The 12,270-nt window shown below is 44.7% G+C and overlaps 2 protein-coding genes across 6 annotated transcripts in view; both read left to right on the top strand.

Moving 5' to 3' along the window:
* The window catches only part of PLEKHG1 (pleckstrin homology and RhoGEF domain containing G1), a 138,421-nt gene extending 129,052 nt beyond the window's left edge, over nt 1-9,369 (top strand). For all 3 annotated transcript variants that reach the window (XM_049801267.1, XM_049801266.1, XM_049801268.1), the window contains 4 exons: nt 596-814; nt 2,620-2,736; nt 3,555-5,229; nt 6,196-9,369. In XM_049801267.1, the coding sequence (XP_049657224.1) occupies nt 596-814; nt 2,620-2,736; nt 3,555-5,229; nt 6,196-7,298 (3,114 nt within the window). In that variant the 3' untranslated portion in view covers nt 7,299-9,369. The remainder of the gene's footprint in view (nt 1-595; nt 815-2,619; nt 2,737-3,554; nt 5,230-6,195) is intronic.
* A 314-nt stretch (nt 9,370-9,683) lies between these two features.
* The window catches only part of MTHFD1L (methylenetetrahydrofolate dehydrogenase (NADP+ dependent) 1 like), a 162,291-nt gene continuing 159,704 nt past the window's right edge, over nt 9,684-12,270 (top strand). For all 3 annotated transcript variants that reach the window (XM_049801269.1, XM_049801270.1, XM_049801271.1), the window contains exons 1-2: nt 9,684-9,796; nt 10,943-11,027. In XM_049801269.1, the coding sequence (XP_049657226.1) occupies nt 9,690-9,796; nt 10,943-11,027 (192 nt within the window). In that variant the 5' untranslated portion in view covers nt 9,684-9,689. The remainder of the gene's footprint in view (nt 9,797-10,942; nt 11,028-12,270) is intronic.

The raw sequence follows: 12,270 nt of genomic DNA, 5'->3' as shown, positions 1-12,270 counted from the left end.
GTACTTAAAAATACCACTATAATCACAGAAGTGCTGTGTATAAAGATAGTGTTTATTCTTTGGAGCATGTTGCCTTTGCATTTATTAAATAAGACTGGAAAGTTTCAGCTTATTCTGGTAAATATATCCCATACATAAATCATGATATATAACCAAACAGCACAGATACAGCTTAAGCAGATGGAAATGAGCACTTCTGATTTTTACCTTTGCTGTAAGAATTTGTAATGAAGTTCCCAGTGCAGTTTGAAAGTCTCATGTTGAATTTCAAGTCCTAGGGTTTTATTTGGGATAGAATTTAAAGTGTGTGTGTAAGATTTACAAACAGGGTACATTAGATATGACTCCACTGTGATACCATAACACTGAAGCCCATGACTGGGGGGAGGAGGGGTGTCATATTTTTTTCAGTTCTAATTAATTATTCTATGGAAAAATACTCATTGTTTAACTTATTTCTTTATAAATCTCGTTTCAGTGCAGCTAACTGAGCATAACTTAAATGTTGCCTATAAGTCTGATGTAAAACAGTGTCTTACTAAAATATATAATCTCTATAAACTTCTAATCAAAGTTTTGTGGTGGGTTTTTTAAGCGGATCAGTATTGAAGGAGCCCTATTATCTCAAGCCACCAAATTAGGATCAAATGAAGCCCTGCTGAATTCTAGGAAAAAGGTTCCATTGGAACCTAGTGGGTTGGAGAGCCAATTTCAAGAGTCTGTTGAGCCAGCCTACAGCAGTGATCAAGATGAAAATCTTCAGACTTCTGCTACCGAACAGATTGATGCTGATGATGAAGAAGAGTCTGAACAGGTAGGAAAAAGGGGGGGGGGGGGGGGGGGGAAATGATTCTTTTTTTCCTGGGGAGGATGGAAGAGGGATCAAACTTATCTGTAAAACAGCAAGGAGGCAGGAATGTGTTACAAGTATTTACAACTTTCTCTTTTTAGAAATATTTTTATTTAGACCTCACACAACGCTCCTTTGCATTTTAACAGAGATGTTGTAAAATTAGCCCCTAGACAGAGGAAGAAATCCCCACTGCTTGAAAGAGATTTTACTTAGTCCTTTGCAGTCCTCAAGCCTAGTTCTGACAGAACGCTATTGCTTTTACCTGTGTGCATAATTGACTTTTCCTTGCTTCTCCAGGTGATGCTGTGAAAGAAACCCTTTCAGGCCACATGTGGAGACAGTGCCTTCAGGTCTCCAAAGCAAGGACTTGAATATTAAGTTAAATTCAGGCACTGCCACATGTGACGTGATGTTTCTTTACCTGTGAGCTGGCTGGCAGTAGTTAGCAACATGTGAACTTTAATATTAGAAGTTGTGAGTAGGATTTCTGAAAATGAGAATCTTTATCTGTTACTACTGCACATACTACTGCACAGGTGGTAGTTTTCCCCACTCGGTGTGATGTTTCCACACATATGTAGTACTCCTGAAACGCTAAAACCCCAGCTTTGAAATGTGGCTGGATTAAAGAATCTAGATTTTCAGTTTGTTTGGTTTAGTTGATACTGAGGTCATATCCTTGTGTGGTCCATTTATTTTGTGAATTATCCAAAACCTATTATTGAAATTCTTTTTGAAGCTTACTGCGCATTTCCTCTTTGAAATTACACTATTTGCATTGTAAATCTTTGATAAAATAGTATCTCGTATCAGTGTAGTGCAGTGTCTTGTAATTGTCCCTCTTCCTGACATGAGCAAGTACAAAAGAATGAGTAAGTGCAAAAGAATACCACTATAAAAATGTATAACAGTAGCTTAGTGTTTAATCCTAGGTGTGGCAACAATACCTTCTCAGATTCTCCCCGTTCCCACCATGCATGCCCTTCACTCTGAGTTAATTTGGACACTGCCCAACACGTAACATTCTGGCCTTCTGTTTGTTGTTTTGCGTTTTTTTTCTGGGAAGTGGGATGACAGCATATTTTTTAATTTAGATTTCTTTCTGGTTTTCAAGACTGCAAATGATATTAAGACTATCCTGTCCCCCTGCCCTGGTTTCAGCTGGGATAGAGCTAACTGTCTTCCTAGTAGCTGGTACGGTGCTGTGTTTTGAGTTCAGCATGTGAAGAATGTTGATAACACTGATGTTTTCGGTTGTTGCTCAGTAGTGTTTAGACTATAGTCAAGGATTTTTCAGCTTCTCATGCCCAGCCAGCGAGAAAGCTGGAGGGGCACGAGAAGTTGGCACAGGACACAGCCAGGGCAGCTGACCCAAACTGGCCAACGGTGTATTCCATACCATGGGACGTCCCATCTAGTGTATAAACTGGGGGGAGTGGGGGCAGGGGATCGCCGCTTGGGGACTAGCTATTTCTTCGCATACTGACCTCAAAACATAGCACCGTACCAGCTACTAGGAAGACAGTTAACTCTATCCCAGCTGAAACCAGGACATACGGATTGATATCATTTAATTGGTTATTGTAAAGAAAGTTTTCTAGGTTCTGAATAATTCTTGTGGCAGTGCACTAACTACTCACGAGCATTTTGTCCTCCCGATGTGGATATCTGGCCTGTTCTAGCTGCTAGTAATTCTTCTGAACAAGACAGTACAGAGAACTGTAGATTTTATTACCCCTCCCTTGCTTTTTTCTTTTAAATCACAGGGAGTGCAGCAAAACTCACTGCAGAAATCAAAAGGGGGAAGAAAAAGACTTAACAGTCAAGCTGCTGAAAACGTTGAAAAACGGAGAAGTGTTAATCTCAACAAGTGTGAAATGCAGGTATATAATTTTTTGTTTACTTCTACTTTGCTGTGCATCATAGATAGTCAAAGAAATATGTGTTTTTCCTAGGTAGACAGATAAGTCATCTTCTGTTTGTGTCATGTATTAATATTCATATCATTGAAATATTCATCTATATGGTGAAAGACTGTTCCTTTGGGGTCAGGGAAAACCAAACCAATCAGCATTAACTTAAGTGAAAAGGAATCATCTGTCCTTCTCTTTCCCAACCTCTGGCCAGGAACATCTACAGCATCCTTCATGTCGGCATTAGCAGGCACGTGGCCTTGCTGTAAATTAGATCTGCTAGCTGAGCTGGATGAAAACTTGCCCCAAAAAGAAAATGAAATTTTCGATGGTATGTGCTAGAGAGCATAACGTACCTTTCTGCTAGGGTTACAGGCAAGGGGAAAGGGAGGAGAACAAAACTTTTGGCACAAGCCCAGGGTCAGATTAGCTTAATCCAACTGTGAAACTGCAGAGTTAGCATAAAAGGTTTAATCTAACTCCTGCCAAACAAATTTGCCTTTAATTACTCATGCGTTAATATAAGCCAGTGCCTTGAATATGAAGTAAGATGTTATTAAATGCCAAGAGTGAACTGTGAGCCATGATAAGGATGAGGAGGCAAAGTAGTCTGGCGTTGCCACCTTGGCTCCCTGGCTTTCTAGTGAGGACCCTGCTCACCCTACCCATCTCTGCCTACTCCGTGCTGCAGGGCACGCTGGTGCTATAGCAGTTCTGTGAATGGAGGGAATCATTGTAGTATTGCAGGGGATAGGTTAATATTACCTGCATATTTCAAATCTCCACAGAGCTCCAAGGACCCTTCAGATGAAGAGTCAACCCAGTTGAATACCGATCTTCCGTTTTCCTGCGCAGCTAGACAGCCACAGTCACCTAGACAATTCAGCACACCCCAGAGCGACTCGCTAATCATGAATATCCTGGGGGGAAGTACCTCTGTCAGAAACATCTGGACTGACCATCAGATCAGGCAGGCATTGTTTCCCACCCGGCGCCCACCTTATGAGAATGAAGATGACGAAGATGATTATCAGATGTTTGTACCATCAGTGTCTACATCCAATACTAGTTCAGCTGTGGGCGGAGAAAGGAGGGCTTCTTCTGGGCGTCCATGTAGCTGGCACTTGGGGGTAGTGCATCAAAATGAGACTTCCAGCCCCACTCGTCACAAACTTGTTAGGCGGGCCAGTAGTGCTGGTGAAAGTAACTCATCTCCAGCCAGCATAAGGTATAAAATAGGGGAGCGCGGTTCTCGAAGGGAAGTGAAGAGAGCAGAAGTAAGTGGTATGAATGCATATCCCGAATCTTCAGAGGAGCTGACCATTGATGATATCGAACATGTTTATGATAATATAAGCTATGAAGACTTAAAGCTGATGGGTCTGACAAGAAGGGAGGAGACAGACCGTGGTCCTCAGAGATCTGCTAGAGACTCTCTCTATGAGGCTGAAAACAAAAGCAGCTTAGATTCACCCTCCAAAAAGAGGACAGCAAATCAAAACAGGGCATCCATTTGTGCTAGTAGGGATGAGATACTACTCAGTAGAGAAGCACCTACTTCAAGTTTGGATGAGCTCAGGATCGTTGAAGACAACATCTATGACACCATAGTACTTCCAGAAACACCATTATTGGATTTTAAATGTGACCCCTTAAAATGCTCTAAAAGGAGGAGTTTTCTGGGCCTGGAAAAGGACTTTGCATATTGCGATAATCTACGGCAGTTTGTTTCTGAAGAGAGTCTCCAGTTCAGTGAGGATGAAAGTCCTTACCATCGTGTTCCCATTGACAATGACTATTTGAGCTTAGTAGATAGCTCTTCCAACTCAGATTCACTGTCCCATAAGTCTGCAGCAGATAAACTCTCGGAGGAAGTAGACGAGATTTGGAATGACCTGGAGAATTACATCAAGAAGAATGAGGAGAAGACAAGAGACCGTCTCCTTGCAGCCTTTCCTGTTTGTAAAGATGATATGCAGGAAAGGCTGCATGCTGGTAGTACGCCCGAACTGAGTAAAGATGTAGAGTACTCTCTGTCTACTCTCTCTCTACCAGAAACTCCTATTTTCCCTAAAACTGTGAAGCCCAGGGCTGCCACTGTAAGTGAGGCTAATCTCAGGCTTGAAGACACTACACCCTGCAAGGAGAACTCTTTTATGAGCCTGAACAGATCTTCCTTCTCCAGTGAGATGCCTTTTGTAGATAGCCCATACGAATCTGCCAATAGTGTTCTGTCCCATGCACATGCAGAGGGCATGGAAAATGACTTGGCTGCTGTGGATAAAACAAAGAACAGGGTTTTTATGATGGCAAGGCAGTACAGTCAAAAAATTAAGAAGGCTAACCAGCTTTTGAAAGTTAAAAGTCCAGAGCAGGAACAGCCAGCTGGCAGACAACAAAAACTGAAACACAAAGATCTTGCGGCTATTCTGGAGGAGAAGAAACAAGGGGGTCCTGCAATTGGTATGTTAAAAATATTTCTGTACAGATATATTTCTCTAGTAACTTTCGGTGAAATTTGTGTACTGAACTGGAAGATTATGAATTTTCCCCACCATGTTAGTTGAATATCAGTACTGTATTTTCTGTCTTACTACTGAAATGAGTTTTCTGTGACTGCTTCTAACATGAATAGTCCTTTATATCTCAATTCTTGTTGTTACTTGATAAAATTGGGAAGAAATAGTGGGGTAGTATTAGGAAAGATCAACTTAGCTGAGGCTGGAAATAGAAATCATGCCTGAAGCACTATTGGCCTCTTTACAGAAAAGCAGTTATTTCCTTTAATAATGTGATCTTAAGAGTTTGACTCAAAAGGTGTATTTTCAGGTAGGTTCCCCTCCTAACAAGTCATGTATGTTTGCTCAGGTACCATCCACATCATGCCGATAAGCATGAGGAATGGGACCAAATAAGAAAGAGCTGGTGGTCTTGCTCTATCTAATGAATGTGCAAAGTCGTGTATGTGCACCGGCTTTGGAACTATTTTTGTCTGTGGTCAGTTGAAACAAATTGGAGACATGGAGCCAGTGGACTCCATGCACTAGAGTGTCATTGCCTTCCTGTGATATTTATAAAGTCCCTAAATATCTTATTTACCAGGCCATTTTCTGAATGTTCTTTTCCATTTTAACATGAAACAATCAGCGTATTATTGGAACCGTGTGCTACATTGCGTCCTGAATGACTGTTCACTGTCACAACGTATTTTACGCTTCATTTTCTGAATACAATGTACTGAAATGCAATGCAGTGCACGGCTCTTCTGGCCTCTATTGTTTCATGTTACTTTGTTAAGGCTGAAGATACTGACACAGCTGTAAACTTTTCCCTTGACCAACACAAAGCATTTCGAGATTTTTAAATTTTCACATGACTCATTCGAATGGATTGCTTGCCTCTGCTAAGTTAATTCTCTCTCCTTTCTAGGTGCCAGAATAGCTGAATATTCCCAGCTTTATGACCAAATCGTCTTTAGAGAAAGTTCACCTAAGGTCCAAAAGGAAGCCTGGGCCACTCCTCAGGAGCCATCAGCCGGGAGGTTTTCCACACCCGTGGCTGCATCTCCTCCTCGTTCCCAGGCTGCCAGTGAATGCTCAAGAGCAGAAGATTGGCTTTTGCATTCTACGTACAGTAACGGTGAGCTGGCCGACTTCTCTCCATGGCCTGAATCCCAAGATCCGAAGTCCAAGAGCTCGTATACAGAAGCTGGTACAAAAAGCAATTCAAGGCAGTTGCCGTCAGCTGGCTCGGTGCCTTCCCTTCAGATTTCTAACCGTTTGCATGTTCCAGCGCAGAGGTGGAGCGCCATTATCAGCCAACCGAACAAAGAAAATTTACATCAAGATCACGTCTATAACTCTCTTGGGAGAAGAGTGAGCAATGTAAAACCACAGGCCTACAGCAGGTCGCAGTCGTCTTCCTCAATTGTGGTCAACAGGTCTGGAGAATCAATCGTATATCCTAATGAAACGGACAAGAAAAAGCTCCATTCGAATAGGAACTTCCGATTCAACAGCCATCAAACGCCGGGTATTGCTTCAGGATGTACAGGGCCTGATATGAGAAAGCAGATCCCTGAAAACTGTTCAGATATGATTCTGCAGGATTCTCAAAAGGTCCTGAGAGTGAACAGGGCCTCCCCTCTGACGGCACAGATGGCCACTCAGAACTATTTTTCGAACTTCAAAGATACTGAAGAAGGAGAAGGGGATGACGATGACTATGTCGAAATAAAGTCTGAAGATGAGGGATCTGACCTGGAGACTTCTCAGAACCAAACAAGGAAATTGGATCCTAAACTGCGTAACGAGGACGCTGCCCCTCCTGAAACGCTCTGCGGCAAAACTGTCTCTTGTACTCCTGCAAAGTCCGCCAGCAGCAAACACGCGCTTACCCCGTATCTGACTGCATATAGTGATTCGGATAAACTGAACGACTACCTGTGGAGAGTACCGTCTCCTAATCAGCAGAATATTGTCCAGTCCTTAAGGGAAAAGTTTCAGTGTCTCAGTTCAAGTAGCTTTGCTTGATGCTTTCAGTAATTTCTAGCTGCACTGCCTTATCGTGACAGAGTATATACTAGGACAATCAGTACTGGCATCATGTATTTCCATAATATTACACAATCAGGCATTGTATCACAGTAATATTATAAATAGATGTGAAATGTATCTTTTTAAAAGTGGTTTAGAATCCTGGAAGTAAAAAGGCCACGTGCACGCTGTCTGGTGTCTCGCTCCGTAGTGCAGGTGAACTTATCTCCTATTTAACTGTTGCATCTCTTCCCTTGTTAGGTGTGATACCCTTTGATTCTTCCCAGCGAACCAGGTGTGATGCCATTTGATTCTTAAACCATTTTATCGTGCGGAAACTTTAGTATTTGGACTTTTGAGTTGGTGACCAGTGTTCTGCATCCAAAATACCCACGTGATTACTCTGGTTACATACGGGAGCATTTAGCTGAGCAGCTACTCCTGTGACTGTGCAGATTTCTGAGCAGGGTTCTGGTAATTACACCAACATGCTACATGTGCAATTGCACATACTTTTTGCACATTGCTTTTTGTCAGACAGATTCCAAGTGTGGGGGACCAATGCATATGCTACATTACTTTAGAACAGGCTTCTTATGTTTTAAACAAAATCGAGTTCTAGTGCTTGTGAGGATGCCAGACTGATCGCTCTGTGTCTGAAGCCTCTCCTACTTTCCATAACTGCATAGTAGGCAGAGAACGGGCAGTGGCGGTTTTTTGTGTGAACCTGTGGATGTGATGCAGTCCTTGCCTGGAGGATGTTTTGGGCAGGAGAAGGGGAGCTCCGCTGCTTATGAAGATGGCTAGACTGGGTTTGGTACCTCCAGTGATGGTGGTGGTGGCAGTTGTGACGGCAAAATCCGAGTATGTTTTGTAGCTCAGAGCCCAGCAGTTGAAAGTCACTGTGTGTGAGTTTGCCAGGTAGCTGTATTTTATACACAGTGGCCTGCGGGGCATTTTCTTGAGTCCCAAAGTCAGTGACCCCAAGAGGGACTGAGGCTTGGCCAGGTGCTTGGGTGAAATATTAATCATGGGGCATGTTTGGCCCATAGGGTGGTTCAGCAATACTGCCGGTTGAGTGACAAGCTGCCCTCCCCAGGGAATGTATCTCCGGTAGTAGGAAATGGCCCTTCCTGGCAGAGAGAGGTAAAATATGTATTTTCTAAACCAGGCAGGGCTGACTCTAATCCAATTTATCTACAATAGAAGTAGCTTAAAAAATGAGAATACATTCCATTCTTTTGCAAATAACGTATAGGCTAAATGCTGCCATTTAGAACGAGAACAGGCTTTCCAATATGATGCACATCTGCTCCCCTTCGTCATCTTTGTTGCAGAGCTTTGGATTCTGTTACTTGAAAACATTGTACCTAAAGGAAAGCCTAAATACGTCTACACTGATCATCTTGTGTGAGTGGTGTTCTTGTTTGGTGCTTAAATTCTTCAGATTACGTGGATAAAGCCAGTACCGAGTTAAACATATCAATAAATAAACGAGTTTCATTGAAATACTCTTTTTACTAACCACCTATCACTCCCCTCAGCTACAGAGCACTGTACTTCCAGAACGGCCGACTATTTACTACATTGGTTACCCTGAGGAAAACCTGAAGTTATCAGTGTACAGCTAATTATTTGTAGACTAAGATTTAAGGATTTGAATTTGTTAGAATGGATTAAATTATTTACCGCACGTATCTCGCATTGGCTAGGGATTGTTCTTTTGAGGGCTGGTTGGTCACGGGACTTACTAGCTCGTACCACTGGGATACTTGTTACCGTCAGCGCATCCACTGTGACAGGACCCGCATCTATCTAGTAAAATCCGACTGCGAAATAATGTTGTACATATTTAAGACGCCGAGGTGTAGCAGAGCCCGTATTTATTTAATATAGCTTGTAAAGTATTGTAAATATGAATAGAAGTTAAATCTGTGCTTTACCCGCGCACGTCTAGATTTGTTTAAATGGCTGGGGGTTTAACTCGCATCTCATGCAATCAGTGAAGTTGGGGGGTGGGCTGTGGAAACGGACAAAAAGGGACTTGTACTAGCCTGTAACTTCTCCCAGGGACCATTTCATACTATTTTTAATAAACGTTGAGTATGCAAAAGCTTTGGGCTTCCGTTCATTGGGGTCGGGGGCGGCATGGTGCGGGGAGGAGGGAGGCGGTGGTTTCCGTGGGTCGTAGGTGATGTTTGGGGGCGATTTGGGTCTTTTTTGGTTTTTTTTTTCTTGCAGGCAAGCGGAAGCGAAACGGGCGGGGAGCGGGGCGAGGTTGGGGGGGGGGGGGGGGGGGCGGCGCTCGGAGAGCGCCGCCCCCCCCCCCCCCCCCCAACCTCGCCCCGCTCCCCGCCCCGGCGCCGCTGACCGGAGCCCTCCGGAGGGATGAGGAGCGCGGCGCTGAGGCGCTGCCTGGCCCCGGCTCTCCCCGCCGCCCTCCCGCCGAGCCGCGGGCTGTGCGGACGGCGAACGCGGGGCGCGGAGGCGGCGCGGTAAGAGGCGCACGGAGGTGGAGGAGCTGGTGGTGGTGGTGGTGGTGGAGGGGGGGACACACCGGCTGATGCAACCCGGCGGGGGGGGGGGGGGGGGGGGGAAGATCTCGTGGGGAAAAAAAAAAAAAGTCCCCCCTTCCCACAGCCGCCCGTTGTTTTGTTTGGGCTTTTGTTGTTGTTGTTTGGTTTGGGGTTTTTTTTTTTCGTGGTTTTTGTGTTAGGGCGTTTTGAGGGCGAGCAGAGCGGGCGGGACGTGGCGGTGGTGCAGGTGAGGCTGCGCATGGATGTGCGCCTGGAAAACGGGTCGGGTGTGTTGTTCCCCCCGCCCCGCTCCGCCGCTTCAGAGCCAGCTGGGACGGTTTGGCTGCCACGGCATTGACCTGAATTGGTCTTTGGCCCCTGCAAGGGGGGGAGGGTATGAGGTAGCAAAAAACCTACTTTAGGCTGTCTTTTCCTCTATCAGTCTTGCCTGCTGTGGGAGACGGATAGACAGACAACTTTCAGGGGGTCTCCTCCTTCCCCGCCATGTGCAGAAGGTAACAGAGGAGAGCTGACAACCACTTACCCAGAAAATTATTCTAGAAAGTGCCTGGCTGCCGCCTATTTTTCCAAGAAGCAGCGTGGCAAACAGAGCTCCTCTGTCTCCTTGCTGCCCGCAGTTTTGAATAGCTTCCATGAAAGTGGCTGGGTTGCTGCTCTTCGGGCTGGTGTTGCCTGTGTTAAGCTGTAGCAGCCCTAGGTGTAAAGACCTCTGCTTCTGTTGCTGCTTGGGTCTAGAGCGTGGAAACGAAGGACCGACCTGAGCCAAGGGCTCCGGGGTGGGGGGGGTGGCTCCCTGCGGCGCTTCCCATGGTGGGGCTGGAAGCCTTGTCACGAAATAGCATAGGTTAGCTATAACATTTTGGGCATGTCAGAGCAATGATGCATTTAGCTGTAAAACAAAGGTATTTTGGTCTGTTAAGGTTTTCTGTACATGCCTGTTCTGTACCTGAACACCAGCCTTCACCATTTACATCCACCTGTAATTTTGGTGATTAAAAGCATACGCCCAAGCATTTACTCCATAGTGCTGACTAACATAGGTTTCTGCTGACTGTTGCCAGGAAGATTTATTTTGCTAAAGATTTGCTTGTTATTATGTTGCAGCAAAATCACCGAGAATGCAAAGAAATCCTTGGCCTCTCTTAAGAGGGAAAACCCTCAGCTTGAGCCAACGCTTGCCATTATTCAGGTAAAGTATGTCTGTATGCTCACTGGCTGTGAGAGATCTGCTTTGGTAGCATTGCTCGTCTGAAACTTCAGAAGCGCACGATACAGAAAGTAACTTTTATTGAAGCAAAGCAATAGGAGGAGGTAATCCCACCAGACTGTAGATTGCCCTTCTCCAGGCCTGAAACAGCCACAGCAAACTTCAGGCTGTGGGAAAGGTTTGCAAAGGAAGGAAACAATTTTATCCCTTCCTCCTTTTGCTAACATAGTCTTCCCCATTGTAAGTACAGATTGCTTTTTCTCGCAGATAGTCTAAGTTTGTTGAGATAATTGAGTTAAAGTCAAAGTAGTTGTTCTCAATCTTTATTTAGCTTGAAGCTTTTGTTGCAGTCCTGAAAAAAGTGTTTATGTGCCTGAAGACGTGGTTCTCCCTTCGCCTCCCACCCCTGAAATAACATTGCCGTGGTTAAGGAAAGACACTGCTGCTTCCTGCCAGCCTTGCTGCCTTTGGGCAGCTGGAGCTTATGACTGCATTGCTGCTGTCCTAGGGAGAGGGAAACCACACTGAAAAGTCCTAGTCGGCTCAGAAGGGCTTGTGTGAAATAAATGCTCTGTGTAAAATGTCAGCATCCTTTAGAAGTAGCAGCACTTTCTAAGGTGAAGTGATCTTGTAATTCAGAGCTAGTTTATTACTAACGCCATGAAGAGCTTTCCTTTCCAGCCCATGGGCGCTGCCATCTTTGAGATAGGCAAGCAAACTCGTAGATGAGGGTTGCTATCCCTGCCAAGCTGAGAGATGTTCTTTAGATTTCTTAAGGTTTCAAGGCCAAGAAGCTAGGGATATTTGTCATTCAGAGTGGAATCCAGAGCCATGCAGGAAAAAATGGTTTTGTCCTGTTTCCTAGGACAATGGCGTTGGTTTTGAGTTGGTGCACGCTGAATCTCTGACCTAGGAGGTTTTAAAATTAAAACCTAACTATAAATATTTTTTAAGTGTAAACAGTGAATCTAAGAAGCGCAGCACCAACTTTATTTCAGTAGGTCTTCTAGCGAGGCCAACTGAACAAGGTCTCCCATCTCTTACCCTCCCCGAGTAATTGCGGTTAATGTTTTCAAATAGCCCTTTAAGGCTGTAAGTTTAAGGACTGCTAGAAAAGCAGTGACCCGTCTTCTCAGTGACCTGTTGTTTCTCACTCCTGTCTTGTCTCCGTCCAGTTGCAGCATGAGCTGGATTGGGGCAGTGATCCACCCTGGGCTGGAGGGTT

Source organism: Accipiter gentilis, chromosome 5 (genome assembly GCF_929443795.1).
Source record: "Accipiter gentilis chromosome 5, bAccGen1.1, whole genome shotgun sequence".
Classification (NCBI taxonomy): domain Eukaryota; kingdom Metazoa; phylum Chordata; class Aves; order Accipitriformes; family Accipitridae; genus Astur; species Astur gentilis.
This window is presented reverse-complemented; position numbering and strand designations above follow the sequence as displayed.